Raw genomic sequence first — 15,511 nt, forward strand, 5'->3', positions numbered from 1 at the left:
CTTGTTCAGGAATCGTATTAATTCATTTCTTTCAATTTCAAAGTCATTCATTTTTACAAAGGTAAGATTTCAAAAAATCAACAGTTGCAAGTTTTGAATTAAGAGTAAACGCTACGCAGTACGTTTCTTTCGTAACTTACCCTTTGAAACATCATCGTCGAAACACAAGAACATGTCCGTATGCAGAGCGACTAAGACAGCAGTACCCTCTAAAACATTAAACAAACAATTCAAAACTCGACATACTGGCCTTGAAGATGTCGAACACAAATAAAAACATCTGTCGCAATGAAGAAAGGCTTTTAATTAAAGTCTTACAAAAGAATTACCCACATGAAAAATTTTTATTTTCTTATTTAAGATCAACAATTAATTTCCAGTGACCAATGACCAGATAAACAACACATAAATAAAATCAAATAGAAATTTTGGCTCTAGTATTTTGGAATCTCCTTGTAGTAAGATCCGTTTGAAGCGTAGTTTGTGGTATAATATTCAGCTGTCTTGGTGGTTTAGTAACTCGGGGCAGAGTAGTGATTTCTGAGCTTCGTTGTAGTAGGTGGGAGTAGTGGTATAGTACTTTGGAGCCTCGGTGGGCACCGTGGGTTGTAGCGCAATATGCGGCCTCGTCGATGTAGTACTTGAGGGCTTCGGTGTAGTACCTGGGAGCAGCGTAGGTTGTAGTGTAGTAAACCGGAGCCTCGGTTTAGTATTCTAGTTCAACGAAGTACGAATTAGCAGCTGCTGTGGCGTAGTACTCCGCTGCCTTCGTGGTGTAGTACTCCGCTGCATTCGTGTGTTGTTGTTTGGTAAGACGCCGGCGTTGCGGTTTGGTATCCACCATACCCACGAGACATCGGTACACCAGTAGTCGACCCAACCATCAAGGATACAACAACGAACAGCAGCACAACGCCATAGTCAGCTAGACGGTAAATAATGTGAACATTAATTTTCATAAATAACTGGCAAATTAAAAAAATAAAATAAAATAAATTGATACAAAACTCAAAACAGAGTATTTACCATGTTGTAGTGTAATACTTGGTGGCCTTGGTGAAGTAAACAAAAGCCTGAGTTTGGTAGTAGCTTGGAACAGAGTAGTACTTGAACGCGTCGGTGTAGTAGGCTGGGGCAGACAACTCGGTGGTGTAGTACTTGGGAGCCTCGGTGTAGTAACAGTGTATGTTGACTTCGTTGTGTAGTAAGGCGGCGGCGTTGCGGTTTGGTACTTACCATAACCAGGAGACATCGGCACACCAGTGGACGACCCAGCCATCAATGATATAACATCCAACAGCGGCACGACACCATAGTTTACTAGACGGTAATTAATTTGAAAATTAATTTTCAGTTATAACTTGTAAGTTAACAAATAGAAAAATATGTAATGATTCACAACTCCATTAAAAAAACAAAAAAAAAAAACAGAATATTTACCCATGTTTCCTAAGACGGAGCAGCGTAAGTTGCAGTTTAATACTCAGGAGCCTTGGTGGTGTAGTACTTGAAGGCCTCCGTATAGTAAGTAGGTATTGACGTTGTTGGCGGAGGAGGCGGCGTGGTATAGAATTCTTTCGCTGCTGTTTCTTGATATTCACCACACCCAGGAGACATCGGTACATCGCTGATCGACCTAGCCATCAACGATACAACTCCCAACAACAGCACGGCGCCATAGTAAGTTAACTAAGCAATTGGCGATTTGAAAATTAATTTTCGAATGTAGCTGGTCATATCAACAACTAAAACACGATAGAATTGGATCACGAATCGAAATAAAAATGAATATTTACCCATTATTACGAGCCGGTATTACGACGAAGAATGCAGTTAGTGACAAGTATTGTGCTGCAGTTGTTGCTGTGTCGGGTGGCGGAGATGATCACAAAATCAGTCGAGTGAACTTCTGTGTAGTATTCTACCACTTTAGTGTTGTAATAAGCTGGAGAATCGGTGTAGCTGGGAGCAGAGTAGTACTTTGGAGCATCGGTGTAGTATTCAGGCGCTTTAAGAATAATACTTCAGGACTTCAATGCAGTAGCTGTGGTGTAAGACCCTGCGATCAACGACACAACAAGGAAGAGCAGCAATGCAGCACGACGGCATAGTTTACTAGACAATATTCAATCATAACGAGCATATTAACAAATAGAAACAAAAAGTTAAAATTGATACAAAGCTCAATTAACAGAATATTTACCCATGACGAAATTCAATCTCCTTTTATTTCGTGCTCACACTAACACTCGTGCTAACACCCAACAGCAGCACAACGCCATGGCTAACTATAAAATAGACGATTTGAAAATTAATTTGTGAATACAACCAGTCATATCAACAACTAAAATAAGATAGAATTCATTCACGACTCGAAATAAACATGAATAATTACCCATGATTGCGAACCAGTTATGCGATGAAGAAGGTAGTTGACAAATAGTGCGCTTTAGTTGTTGCCGTGTCGGAGATGCTACCTCGACTGATCTGTCGCCTTCTCTCTCTCCTTTTATACGATTTTTCCTCACCCTCACCTCATGAGCCTTGCGGCTATAGTACCTGCTTGATAATGAAGCAACACGTGTCGTTCTCACCCAACCTCTACACCACTGCATGACACGATTTTCTGTGACCTTCAAGTGAAAAACAAAATACATGCAAACTGGCCTTTCCTTCTGCAGGTTGGCGTTGCTGGGGATGGGTAAGCAACAACCAATATCAAAATGAATACCAAATGGTTATGTAACACATCCCGTTCTCACCCAACCTCTACACCACTGCATGACACGTTTTACGTAATGATCTCCGTGACCTTCGATTGAAGGACATACAAACTGGCCTTTCCTTCTGAAGGTTGACGTTGCTAGGGATGGGTCTATAACAAACATTATTAAATTAATACAAAATGGCTGTGGCTTAAAACTCGCTTTATCCAAATTGACATTTAAGTCATTTGACTCGTTTCTTCGGTGAATGAATAATATATTTTGAACCGCTTTATTTGAAAATATTCCACTGCAAACTTATCTGTAAAGTTTCAAACACATGATCAATCAATATTCATTTCATGATGTGCACACAGTTGACTTTTGATAGAAACCTCCTTTTCTTGGTCAATAAGTTCTCAAAAGTTGCAAAAGTGTTAACACTTGAACAATCCTTATACTCAGTTCCATGCGGTTCCACGAGGAACATAGGTAGAACTAGACAGGGGTGGAATCATGATTACCACAATGCTTTGTCATTTATTAGTTACATTTAGAGGCCAACATTGTGTGATCGACCCAATGGATTGTGAACGGCACTGGCAAGAGATTTCGTCAATCTCCAGAACGTCTCCCTTTTAAATTAGGAAAATTAAATATGAAGTTGTTTTGTTCTCATCAAATAGAACAACAATTGACGCCCTTCAGTGAAATCTAGTGTTTCAATACAAGAAGCTTGAAACAAATTTTTCCTATTTACAATACACCAACGGCTAATAAAATCTGTAACAGTCTGCGCCAGGAATTGAAAACTGAGTCGAACACGGGACTCCAACATACAAAATCTATATTGTACAACTCAACTACTGGTACGACACTCCACGAAATTAACATTCCATTATTCTCTCAGACAGGTATCCATTTTGAGTATGTTCACTTTCCTCAGATCGTTCAAAAAAGATTAGGGTCCATGGTAAAATGGTTTTACCAACTCTTTGTTGATTCCAAATGACCCGGGTTCGATTCTCACTCCCTTCACATATCCGATTGTCCCTCCTTGATGTCTTCCACTGCTCCCATGTCTATGTGTATATTATAATGTAATGTACTACTAACTAAATCTTACATGTACTAACGTTGTTGGAACAGCAACCTAACGACCAATGAAAATTTGACAACTAAAATTTCCAACTACACCGATGAGCGATGATTTATTTTACCTCTTACTCAAGAGGACCGCTGCATTTCCCTTGAATGAATTTGGCAAAATGTTAAAGTGAATAACAGGCAGGAAAAGGAAGTGTGTACAGTCGTACGTACCTACAGTCGTACAGTACCTACTTGATTTACCTTAAAAGTACATTATTACCATTTCAGATTTCCTGTTTTCGTCACATTTTTGTCTTGCAATATAGTTGACCCTCTCAAAGACAAACCTTCATGACACGGCAGCGATCACGTGGATAAAGGCAAGATCTTTCGACATGCTTTTACAAAATAAATTAAAGTAGATTGGAGAATGGATTTTCAAAAAGTCAAAATTCTCACAATTGACTTACTTGCTTTAGAATTATTCACTTTCGATTCAGCTTGGTCGAATGGCGTGGAAACATTTTATTAAATATAAAAGTGAAGATTCATTTCTGGTTTCTGCATGGCAGCATTGAGCCTATTGAGAGTAATAATATAAAAACATTAAGAGAAGTACTTTCAACAGTAAAGCTAGCTAGGGGACAAATCCTGTTCAGGGATTTTTATTGTTCTTAAACAAGAAATTTCTGCAAAACCCTCCATTCACATGTGAGATGTTACAGATGAAAATCAATCTGAACTAAATTGAGAATACTGAAAGAACTATACCATTAAACTTGTCTCGCAGCCAAACACAAATTGGATCTCCTCTCAAAGCTATACAACAAGTATATGTCAATATTGTCTTTATAATTCCAATAGAATCCATCCACTGAGCTAAGACTGGCTTCCAAGCCTAAACAAATTTTAGGATAATTATGAATAGGCCTACTACAGTTCAGTACACTGAAAACAAATATCTTTACTCAGTAACATTGAACAGCTAATTCCAGTTTGAGTTTTGCTGCATGCCTTAATGATAACAGTTTAGTCTAGACACACCTACAAATTACTTTTCTTTAGATTGCTGCCCACCTCAAATTCCATCGCATACAATTAACTTGTTCCTGGTGCTCACAGAAAGAATGCAAAATCTTTCCATGATGATCAGAAAATTAGAAAAAACGAAATTCAGAACGCGAGTCGCCAAGGTTAAAAGAAAAAACGCGTGTGGCATATAGGCCTATTCACTACAAGACACATATTAGGCCTACCTTTGTCGATTGGATCATGGGCAACAGACAGCGACGGCACAAATCCCGAGAGGAAGCAAAATAGACCAAGTCTTATTTCCTCATCCTCAATCAAGAGCGTGAGGAATTCGATTACCTACACTTGAGTGTTTATTCGAATTGTGTAGGATTCCCGACAACCAGTCAACCAATTTTTTTTAAGGTAGTGTGGTAGGCAGCTCTTGGTTAGAGATGGTTAGAGATGGGTGCATTGCTGTCGACATGGAGTCGCAGCACTGGTCTTCTGTAGGAACGAAGACCTTCCGCACGTAGGCAGCTCTTGTTTTTAGTCCACACGTTGACACGTATTTACCCTTTCTTGTATTCCGTTTCGACGTTTCGTTGTCATGACAATGCTCGACCACTGCGAACACAGCGGCGAAATTCTGAACCAAAGTGGCGCGATTTCTGAATCACAATGACTTATCAAATCAAATAGGAAAAAAGAAATACATTTAAAGAAATATTAAATGCTGAAAAAAACTTATAAAATATCTGAAATTAAAACAAACAAAAAAATCTAAATGGTGCGTCATAATTCATAACACTGAACTGAACCATGCCCTGGAGCTTGGAGGAATAAGCTTTCCAGTCACCCAGTATTTGGGATATTTAAACTTATCGTGGTTCGCTTCGTTGTGGTTCAACCTGTTTTGCTTTGTACATCATAAAAACTAATAATGCTATGTTTCCCATTTACGATCACTTATCTAAAGCTCCCACAGCAAAATGTTTCGTAATATCTGATGCACAAACCTAATAGCCCAAATTGAATTCAATCAAACACATTTTTATAGAAGATGTATTCAGCCAACTGGCTCATGTCAAATCTTACTCATTCATAAATTTAAAGATTGTTCATAAGCATAAATTTGTACATGGCCAAGTAAACATCAGACTTGAGTACTAGATTACAAATCCACATACATCAAGCATCCCTGGATTTCGTCGCAACCGGCCCCTAGGATATGGCCAAACAATCCCAAATGGAGAAGAAAAATGTTATACACCCATCACACTAGTTTCCTTCAGAAAACTGCATGCAATTTAAGGAAAACATTTGCAATAACCAACTAAGCAAAAATGAAGAATACAACTAGAGCAATTCAATAATATGTTACTGATACAGTATCACCAACAGCATCAATGTCCGGATTTTCCGTTACTTCTTCAGCTTGTCTTCTAGAACGCTTCCTCTTGGGTTGACTCGGCTGATGTTTACGCATGTGAATTTTTATCAGATAAGGACTATGAAACCGCATCCCACAGTAGGAACATTCGTATGGTTTATCTCGAGTGTGGATCTTTTCGTGAGCGATGAGGCTGGCCTTTAATTTAAGAATTGAAAAACAAAATATAAATTATAATTGATGGGGAATTTAAAAAAGAACAAAAAAAAAACAACAAAAAAACCAATAAACAAAATTTTCTAACTTACTTTGGTGGTTAAACTCATGGAGCAAAAGGAACAGTGAAAACCCAGAGTAGGGTCATGCTTCGACTATTAAAAATTAGAACAAAAAAATAATTTAGTCAATGTTTCAGCAATTGCACTAAAACCGCCATTTTTACCTGGTGATTCGCTAGATTCTGTTTCGTTAGAAATACTTTAGAACAGACTCCACATGTATATGTTTTCCCAGGATGGCATATTGCCATATGATCCTATAGATAGAATAAATATGGAATTCGTGTTTCAATAACGTCACAACTTAACGGCGTCTAAACCCAAATACCTTGAGTTGCGTCATATCCGAGTAAGTGAAATCGCAGTCACCCTGAGTGCAACGGACAGCGGCAGCCACACCTGTATGAGTGGCACGATGCTTTTCGTATGCCAGAATCCGATAAAATCCTTTTTGACAAAACTCGCACCGATAAATGACTACATTTGAGTGCCTTGCTCTGCAAAGTGTTTTAGAAAACTTAAATGAATAATTGTTCTGCATAAGTTCGACATTCGTAATCAATTATACACGCAGAAGTTCAAGTTAACGTAGGCAGAACCCACTCCAGAAAAAAATTGATGCAGTGATCAAACGAAGACAAATACATCCAATTTATAGCTAATTACAATTACTTCATACATTCTAGGCTAGAAGAATTGTTCTGGGCATCGATTACCTTGATCGCGGTTCATTCGCGTTATCTGACCTCTGCTGCTCATGCTTTCTTCGGTAATGCTGAACGTACGTGTCCCTGAGATAACGCATATTTTTTCCAAAAAATGGAAACAATAATAAGCAGTTTAGTTTGAATAAGGGGAAAGAACTTTGTTGTCAATGTTTAAAATTTCAATGTATCATAATAACCTGGCAGCATAAGAGGTCCCGCATATGTTGCATGAATATGGTTTCTCGCCTGTGTGAGTCCTATTTAATAATTTCAAATTCATTACTCGAAGAAACAAAACGGATTATTATAGCAATAAGGTTACCGAATATGACGAACCAACGTGCCCTTTTCACGGAATTTCTTGTCACAATAAGTGCAGGTAAATGGCTAAAAGTAACAAAAAAGTAAAAATCGATATACACTTGATTAAATGTTATGTTTTACCCTTTCATCTGTATGCACCCTTTCGTGAACTTCGAGTTTGTGTTTTTGATCACAGGTATAGCCGCAACTAGAACACATGAAACGTTTGGGACGTTCGGTTCCACGATGGTTAATTCGAATGTGAGCGTTAAGATATGCTTTCAACAAAAATGCTCGTCCACATAGATCGCACAAGTGCGACTTTATGCCGCTGTGAATCTTCAAATGGATCGCTAATCGAGAAGCCAGTACCATTTTGCCACATTGTTCGCATTGCGTTTGAGCTAAAATTAAAACCAATATATTTTTTAAGTAAGATAATGAAGACCGAAAAAAGTTGAAGATTAAATTTACGCCCAGATTTTTTCGTTTGTGGACACAGCTTGGCTGCCTCATTTTCTCGCTTTCTCTGTTCAATTTCCTTAGCCCTCTTAAGGATAGATCGAGCGATGTCTTTGTATCTATAAATCAATGAGGGATCATTATAGAATTTAACAATATTTACTAATGAACACCAGGAATGCCGATTAAATAATATAATTACTGTGTAAGGCGTTCAGAGAACATTCTGATTCTCATTTGTAGTTTTTGTTTTATTCGAACTTCCTCTTGTAAAAAATGTTTGGCCAGAGCTAAATCGATCTTGTCGTCGTCACTCTCTGTAATGCTTGCCACATTATTTGCGCGGCGTCCTATTCGTGCTTGATTTGTTTCATTCAACTGACCATTTTCGTAGTCACCTCCACCATGAAATAGTTGTGGTAGCGTAGGTTGAACAAGTGGCTTCCCATTTAGAGTTACATGGATTTTGCCTTTATGAGCTTTCATATTTTGGATATCATTCAGATTTAACATTCCCTTGATGTGGTTCGAACGCTGACGCACGATTTCACGACGACTATACACACGTTGCGGCCGTGAAACTAAGAAAGTCGGTTGTTTGAAAGATGTCCAGTCATGAACAAAAGGCTGTCCTTTGTTTGTCACTAAGGGATCATCATAATGACTCATTTCAAGGTTGGTTATATCAGGGTCAAAAGGAGTGTAAACGCCGTAACACCAAGTATGAGAATGATATAATGGCAAAGGATAGGTCGATGCACTACACTGGGTCACGGTGCGTTTGATCAAATTGTGTTCAAGCTCTTTTGGATGGGAGGTGATGCTGCCAGGCAACTGGGTAGGAAACTGCAATGTAACAGTTTGTCTATCTGGTACTTGTTGAACAGTCCACACATCTTCACCAACAACTCCATAAATGTCAAAATTATTTGGCGGCGGGTGGTTCTTAATGATGATAGCTTCAATTTCTGTTGGCATGTTATTAGCAGGAGGTTCTTCCAGGGAAGCAGACTGATAAGTTATCAAATCTATAGAAGTTTTAAGATGACTGCAATCTTCCACTTCTTCAACAGTTTCACCAATACAGGTGTCATCAGGATTTAGAACAGTTGTCTTAAATGTCGGCTGAGCTTTACTTTTGTTGCTGTAGATCTTTAGAGAACTTGAGAATTTTTCTGGAGTCTTCTCTTCATGCTGTAATGTATCTTGTCTTGATATGGGAATGCTTGATTGTGGTAAGATCAATTCTTTACTAAGTAACATATGAATCTGATCAGAGCTTGCAATCAAAGAGTTATCTGTAACAGCTCTTTGACTGTCTTCAGAAGTTTTATCACTTGCATTTGCTTCTTCAATAATGATTTCAACTTCTGTCTCATTATCTCCACATAGTCCTGAACTCTGAAGATGGTCAGGCACAAATATATCAAATTCTTTAAGAATACTTAGAATTCTTTCCTTGCTTTGGATTGAACATAATAGTTTCCCAGAATAGATATATTCAAGAACACAGAATACTTCTTCAAAGCTCAAATCAATTGAGATGCAGACATCCAATTCCAGCTCACAGTCAGGCAATAGAGCAGAAAAGAAAGGGCTGGCAGCTGCCAGAACACCTGTAGAAAACCTTTGATATAATCACATAATAAAAGAGATAAAAATTTGATATTATGTGTTAGATCAAACCGTACTTCGATTAGCACGTAGCTTATTTTGTAACCCACAGGTTTTGTCATTTTCAGTTGTAGACTGGCAGAAAAATGTAACATCCTAAAAAAATGTAAATACAACCATTATATAATAATAATAAATTTAACGTGGTTGTTTAATTTTGATTTCATCATGTAGTTTTTAAGTTAAACCCAAACGGAAAAGCAAATACAAGAAAGTGAAATGTAAAAGGTTTCCAAACTTTCTTTAATGGAAACAATGGAATAAGAAAATAATCACAAAGTGAAACTAAAATGTGTTTATATGAAGTATGAACTGTTTTGATTCTTACTGTAAACTGTTCCTTTTTCCATCCATCCATTAACAAGAAGTGATGAAGACAGGCTCCATGATTTATTCCAACTATTTTGACTGGTCCTTCACTGCAAATATTTTTCTTTCTTTTAGACGCCATTGCAAAGAAAGTTGTGAAAACAATGGATATACAATATCAAGCTTATTTTTCTAATCGTTCAAATAAATCGTTTAACTTCCACACCAAACATTCTTCAACACTGCAGTCCACTAGAATTTCAAGGCCTACAAGATCCCTATTTTCACATAACCAGCAAGGCAACAAGCAAACCATACCGCCAATGGCTAAATACCTAAATATGGTGAACTTTTTAGACCCAACCGTAGCGCGACTTAGTGGAGGTTAAACGAACTTCGTACTAAAATCCAAAACGTTGATGAAGTCGAATAAAATCCAAAATCTAGCTTTCTGGAATCTGGGTAAATGCTAAATAGGCCTATGTATCAAATTCAAATATACACTTTCACACGCATACGAATAAAGGATACGAACGTATCATAGACCACAGCCAGCTATTAAGCCTCTGTTAAACATTTCTAAGGATATCTACAACACAATAATTTACCATTATTTTGCGTAATTAAAAATTTATTTAAAAATACATATTGGTATCATTGCCATTGATAACTTATCATTCTGAAAGTAGTTTCTAATTTGTGTATGGGGGACATTAAAACAATACATTTATATGTGAATTTCTTTAGAAAATGCAACAGGATACCGACCGTGACTGTAATAACAGTAATAGAACTATAGAATTTTACATAGGTAAGCCTAAAGCTATATACATGAGATGATATTAATTAAAAATTATATTTGAATGAAATATTACATATTAGTTATAACACATTTCTTTATAACGTAAATTTCGCTGACCTGCTCCAATCAATTTCTATTCTTCACTATGCAAAGATAATTAATTTAAAGTAAAAACCCTTCTTTAAAGAGATGTCGTAGATTTTTTTTTGTCACCATGACGTATTCAATCCAGGCGTCGCCGCATGAAGCATCGATCCAAAGCATAATCCCGTCGTTGGGGCCCACCGTCGAAACAGTCTAGGAAATGTTTTCTTACTAGAAAGAAGTTGGATCATATGTCGAGCTATTAAGTCTGTGATTGAGATTCTAAAACTATGTCGTTGTAACACTCCATCAAAGTTAACTTGCAATATGCATTTCACAATCGGGACTTTGAGAATCACGTGTTGGTGGGGAAATGTTTTTCTTCAATTTGTGATATTCTTGATCGGACAAAGTGAAGTTTGTGGACGACGAATAAGTATTGAAACAAAAAGAAATGACGAAATCTCCAACAACTTGGGCTTCAATACTTCGTCAAGGGAAGGTTCAATTAAAGCAACAGCTTTAACAAATGCAATTTCGGATAATCTCGAGATAGATGGTAAGTCGTCCCACATAGTAACATATTAAAACTGCGGTTACAGTTTTATTTCAGACATTAGTTGCTAAAAAAGAATCGAAAGAGTTGCCCAACTATAGGTGGGGGTGGGTAGACCTGTGAAAAGTTGGTGTTTCCTTTATTAGTATAAATATTATTATTAATCTATGAACAGGACCACTAGCCTACTACAAGCATCATTTCTTTTTCTTTAGAACTTGGGCTCTGATGCATTTCAAGTCATTTTTAGATTTATTCAAAAAATTGTAATAGTTAGGAATGAAATAAATCAGATTAATTTCTAGTCTACATGTGCTGCATCATTTTTAGTCGATTGAAAACAGTGGGGCTACGACGTAAAAATGAAGTAGCCTACAAGAAATTGTGAAATGAACAGCAGGCCGGCACAATCTCTCTATGCACTGCACATCATTTTCACGACATTTAGGTTGACCATTCTCAAACCATCTGAACATTCATGTTTAGTTGAATAATATGCAAGTGATGACCAAATTGATTCAATTACCCTTGAGGTTTGCTAGTTAAAAACTTAAAATTCTATTCTATCCTAATTAGAGAGTTTACTTGTAATTACATCACAGTACAGTGTATACACTACAGAAGCATGAACTTTAACTTAAGGACGGGGCTCTTCGACTTTTCCTATGTCATTCAAGAATTTTTTTTGTGTGTGTATCAGAATAAGCATACGAAAATAATTCTTGACTTACCATATGTTCCTATACCTAAACTTATTTGTCAACGAGATATTTCAATTTTCTTTCGGGAAAATTTGAACTAGGGGGGGGGGACACCGTGCCATCTAGGAACAAAACATGCAAGTTTGTATGCAGATGGCCAGATACACGTAATCATCAGAATTAGTGAAGTCAATGTAATTTATAACCTCAAAAATAATTGCAAGAAGGAATTATCGTCATGACCTTTGTTCATATCAATGATAATAATTACTGTTAATAAATCTTCTGATAAATCTTTAAGTTAAGTATTTCAAAATCACAATTGAAAATCGTTTTTTGAAAACCGACGCACGTAATTTAGATGCGGAAAAAATATTAAACTGTTGTCAAATATGAATATATGTATGTATGAATGTAAATGAATTAAACATTAGGAAGTTAGGGACTATACCAAAAATGTGTCCGTTGCATCCGCAAATGTTAACAGGTCTCTTATGGCGGCTTGAAAGCTATGATTTCCTAAATCGTCGTTTAGGCGGGGTCATTTTTTAAAAGTTCAAACTTCTCTACAAATTTTGATCAATAAAGGAAAAGTGAAATTATTATTTTTCGTTATCATTTCAAGATAAATATGACTGGTACCAACCGCTACTAAGAAACTGTCGACTCCATTTACCCGATGAAAAAAATATCATCCTTTCATACTATGGGCATCACAGCTCTATAGCGGTAAGTAATTTTTTTTAGTAATCTAAGGTTGCCCTTACTTGTTCTCTTTGCTTGCTGTATAGTGTGTGTAAACTACAAGTTAAGCTATGCATCTTTGAGTTATTTTATAGTTAGTAACTATTATTGAAAAATGGTCTTTATTTTTCGGTATAAAGGCGGACGCAATTATTCCTCATGGCACAACTTTGGTGGCTCGTTGTCCCGTTCTTGGAAAAATGAAGCTCTTGGGTGCTTTTTCCATCCAATGTTTCAATGGGAAATGGAGTGACAAACTACCAACATGTAATCAAAACTAGAAAGGCTTGGCAACTTTCCTGTAGAATCGATATAGCATCAAATTATTGGAACGTTAATTTTCTGGTTGATGAAATACATGTCGACGTACATATATATATTTTTTAATTTTGCACATTGAAACTTTAGAGGTGAAGTTGCCAATCATTTGAATTACTCTAAGCATATTTGAATTCTTTGGTAGCTAATTAAAACATTTGTTTGCAGGTCTTCCAACAACCCCTTCAGATGGCCTGTCTGCATTCGTTGGTATAATTTTTGTTTTGTAACACCGCAATAAGTAACACTATATGTAATTTTAATATCATCAGCATTATCAAACGCTTTAATTTCTCTTTGTGATTTTTCAACTCAAGATGATCATCCGCCAACAATAAAAACAAATATCCCTACGGGTTCTGCCGGAGAAAATGCTGCAGGAGAACTGTAATTGAGCCTTATTTGATTCGTTGATTTTTCTAATGACTTATTAAAGAATGTGATTTCCAGGGTCGTTCGTCCACGAAGTGTTGTGCACCTGGATTGTATTTTTTACAGAAAATTAGGGAACCCCCGATGGACTTGGAAAAAATCAAATAACTTGACGCGAAACCACCCCTTTGGTCTGAAATATTCAATCTAACATTAAATTTAATCAAATTGTTTTTTTTTTTTTTTAATTTAATTGATAAAGGGCGTTCATTTTATTTGGAAATTAGTTTAGAGTAGTCTGCCTGTTTCAAAAATTATCACTGCCTCTGTGCGTGGTTTCAACTACCATTATAAAATAAATAAAAATGATAAAAAATCTATAAATAATTTTAGGTTGGGCAATCGCTCGCGAAGAAAGACTCTGGCGTAAGTATTCGACGTACTGAAGTTTAAATTGGTTTCAAATAAAATCAGCTAAAACAAATTTAAAAATAAAACAGGATTTCGGATTTCAATTTTCTCCATTCAAGCACGTGACGAAGGGGAATATACTTGCACTACTCCCCGTGGACATAACAATAGCATACGTATCGTTGTTCAAAGTAAGTTTTTTCGCATCTATAACATCCTCCGTTATTAAATTTTAATAATTTGTTCTCCAATTTTGTTAGCAATTCAATGCCCTCAGCTTCCTATGGTTGAATCACCCCTCAAGGCTGTAATCGAAGGAAATCATGCTGGACAGAAAGCAATTTATTTATGCATGGATGGATATCGGCTGTTAGGATCAAATTCAAGTGAATGTCTCACTTCTGGTAAAAAAAAAAAAAAAAAATTAGTTGATCCAATCATTTAAATTAGTAGTATTGTATCCATAGGTTTGTGGTCTGAAACTAAGCAACCAGTGTGTGAATTAATTCAATGTCCTTACGATATGGATGGTGCTGATCCTCGCTTAGAGTTTGACTTTCTTAACGGAGTCGGCTTTCAAGCAATGGCAATTATAATATTTTACCTTTTTATTGAAGAACAGCAATTAAACAAAAGTGTTTTGATATAGGTGAAATTTTCTTGTCCACCTGGCTATCAACTTATTGGACCAACAAATGCAACTTGTCAGAAAAGCATGAACTGGTTTCCATCTCCACCTTCATGTCAAGGTATTATACCTATTACTTTAGGATACGCGCACATTTAAATTAACATTTGTTTTACTTCAAATTTCACAGTCGTAGAATGTCCTGAATTATTGCCTCCACTGAATGGCCGGTATCTATTTTAATTTGATGTCGTTGAAATAAATTTAATTCATGACGTATTTATAAATGATTATAAAGGATCAAAGAAAGTGGCAGTAACCACTTTGTAGGAGATGTTGTCAAATTTTCGTGCAACCGTAATTTTCAGTTGCTCGGACAATCCGAAATTTCTTGCATGGAAAATGGAACTTGGTCTTTTTCGGCTCCGCAGTGTAAGGCTTATCAATTTATGTTTAATTATATGAGATAACTACACGTTGAAACAAATTTTCTTTCTTTCAGGTCAAATGTATTGTAGCCATCCTGGTTCTCCAACGTCCGGATTTATAGATCCAAACAATTATATTTATGAAATTGGAACTACAGTCCAAGTTGGTTGTAATTCGGGATTGAAATTACAGGGTAGGAAATGGTTGACCTGTCAACAAGATGGGTCATGGTCATCGACAATAGGATTGTGTATTAGTGATTTTTGACCTTCTCATTGAGTTACCTTATTTTTTTAATTTTTAAAAGTTTGTCAGCTTTTTCAATTAAATGATTGTCTTTGTAGTTTGAATAATTAATTGTTTTTAGAAATCTGTTTGCTGTTTCTACATTGTCATATTTTGTACCCTGTTGCTGTCGTTGAGTGTCGGTTTAAATGTGTATGTAAGTTTCACGATGTATACTCGTTGCAAACAATATAACTTACGGTGTAAAGTAAGAAAATAAAAATAAAAACAATGAAAAATTCAAAGAGGA

The 15,511-nt window shown here is 36.4% G+C and overlaps 3 protein-coding genes and 3 long non-coding RNA genes across 13 annotated transcripts in view; 1 reads left to right on the forward strand and 5 right to left on the reverse strand.

Annotated features, from left to right (window-relative positions):
* LOC124329250 overlaps window positions 1-15,511 on the reverse strand; it is a 409,843-nt gene that overhangs the window by 142,684 nt on the left and 251,648 nt on the right. The gene's annotated exons all lie outside the window — the stretch shown is intronic.
* Window positions 322-2,512, reverse strand: LOC124329215. Of its 4 annotated transcripts, XR_006916600.1 has the most exons (6): window positions 2,396-2,512; window positions 2,204-2,288; window positions 1,797-2,115; window positions 1,441-1,689; window positions 1,027-1,320; window positions 322-925 (listed from the first exon to the last, which is right to left on the reverse strand). XR_006916600.1 is itself a non-coding variant. In XM_046788278.1 (4 exons), exons 2-4 carry the CDS (start codon window positions 1,442-1,444, stop codon window positions 735-737), a joined length of 489 nt encoding a protein of 162 aa, XP_046644234.1. In that variant the 5' UTR covers window positions 1,445-1,689; window positions 2,396-2,408; the 3' UTR covers window positions 322-734. The 4 variants fall into 4 exon arrangements, 3 of the variants coding, with proteins under 3 accessions (XP_046644234.1, XP_046644232.1, XP_046644233.1); XM_046788278.1 differs by lacking the exons at window positions 1,797-2,115; window positions 2,204-2,288 and having other exon boundaries at window positions 2,396-2,408; XM_046788276.1 differs by lacking the exons at window positions 2,204-2,288; window positions 2,396-2,512 and having other exon boundaries at window positions 1,797-2,129.
* On the reverse strand, window positions 3,379-5,240 carry LOC124329263. 5 transcript variants are annotated; one of them, XR_006916697.1, is made up of 5 exons: window positions 5,051-5,240; window positions 4,771-4,838; window positions 4,566-4,692; window positions 4,265-4,374; window positions 4,003-4,192 (listed from the first exon to the last, which is right to left on the reverse strand). It is a non-coding gene; the product is annotated as an uncharacterized LOC124329263 (long non-coding RNA). The 5 variants fall into 5 exon arrangements; XR_006916701.1 differs by lacking the exons at window positions 4,566-4,692; window positions 4,771-4,838 and adding an exon at window positions 3,379-3,954 and having other exon boundaries at window positions 4,075-4,192; window positions 5,051-5,232; XR_006916698.1 differs by lacking the exons at window positions 4,566-4,692; window positions 4,771-4,838 and adding an exon at window positions 3,382-3,787 and having other exon boundaries at window positions 3,842-4,192; window positions 5,051-5,238.
* On the reverse strand, window positions 5,853-10,175 carry LOC124329021 (zinc finger protein 567-like). Its single transcript, XM_046787932.1, has 12 exons — window positions 9,951-10,175; window positions 9,640-9,718; window positions 8,151-9,564; window positions 7,961-8,067; window positions 7,628-7,890; window positions 7,506-7,570; window positions 7,381-7,440; window positions 7,193-7,267; window positions 6,805-6,973; window positions 6,641-6,733; window positions 6,507-6,569; window positions 5,853-6,396 (listed from the first exon to the last, which is right to left on the reverse strand). The coding sequence occupies exons 1-12, from the start codon at window positions 10,071-10,073 to the stop codon at window positions 6,175-6,177; spliced, it is 2,733 nt and encodes a 910-aa protein (XP_046643888.1). The 5' UTR covers window positions 10,074-10,175; the 3' UTR covers window positions 5,853-6,174.
* LOC124329099 (locomotion-related protein Hikaru genki-like) lies at window positions 10,892-15,460 on the forward strand. The gene is made up of 14 exons (XM_046788093.1): window positions 10,892-11,376; window positions 12,700-12,803; window positions 12,959-13,085; window positions 13,305-13,346; window positions 13,454-13,523; window positions 13,587-13,699; window positions 13,902-13,934; window positions 14,009-14,110; window positions 14,180-14,323; window positions 14,387-14,505; window positions 14,569-14,668; window positions 14,738-14,777; window positions 14,846-14,979; window positions 15,050-15,460. The coding sequence occupies exons 1-14, from the start codon at window positions 11,145-11,147 to the stop codon at window positions 15,241-15,243; spliced, it is 1,554 nt and encodes a 517-aa protein (XP_046644049.1). The 5' UTR covers window positions 10,892-11,144; the 3' UTR covers window positions 15,244-15,460.
* Window positions 11,209-12,154, reverse strand: LOC124329291. Its single transcript, XR_006916738.1, has 2 exons — window positions 11,900-12,154; window positions 11,209-11,841 (listed from the first exon to the last, which is right to left on the reverse strand). It is a non-coding gene; the product is annotated as an uncharacterized LOC124329291 (long non-coding RNA).

The sequence above is a fragment of the Daphnia pulicaria genome, chromosome 3 (genome assembly GCF_021234035.1).
Source record: "Daphnia pulicaria isolate SC F1-1A chromosome 3, SC_F0-13Bv2, whole genome shotgun sequence".
Lineage (NCBI taxonomy): Eukaryota > Metazoa > Arthropoda > Branchiopoda > Diplostraca > Daphniidae > Daphnia > Daphnia pulicaria.

Bases quoted from the DNA above. Each gene is read 5' to 3' on its own strand.
- LOC124329215 (XM_046788278.1), bottom strand. The intron at 926-1,026 runs GTAAATACTCTG...TTTACCGTCTAG, and splicing joins AAGTATTACACTACAACATG to CTGACTATGGCGTTGTGCTG.
- LOC124329021 (XM_046787932.1), bottom strand. From the start codon at position 10,073: ATGGCGTCTAAAAGAAAGAAAAATATTTGCAGTGAAGGACCAGTCAAA. The intron at 7,571-7,627 runs GTAAAACATAAC...TGTTACTTTTAG, and splicing joins GGGTGCATACAGATGAAAGG to CCATTTACCTGCACTTATTG. The intron at 6,734-6,804 runs GTATTTGGGTTT...TTCTATCTATAG, and splicing joins CGGATATGACGCAACTCAAG to GATCATATGGCAATATGCCA.
- LOC124329099 (XM_046788093.1), top strand. From the start codon at position 11,145: ATGCATTTCACAATCGGGACTTTGAGAATCACGTGTTGGTGGGGAAAT. The intron at 12,804-12,958 runs GTAAGTAATTTT...TTCGGTATAAAG, and splicing joins GGCATCACAGCTCTATAGCG to GCGGACGCAATTATTCCTCA. The intron at 13,935-14,008 runs GTAAGTATTCGA...AAAATAAAACAG, and splicing joins TCGCGAAGAAAGACTCTGGC to GATTTCGGATTTCAATTTTC.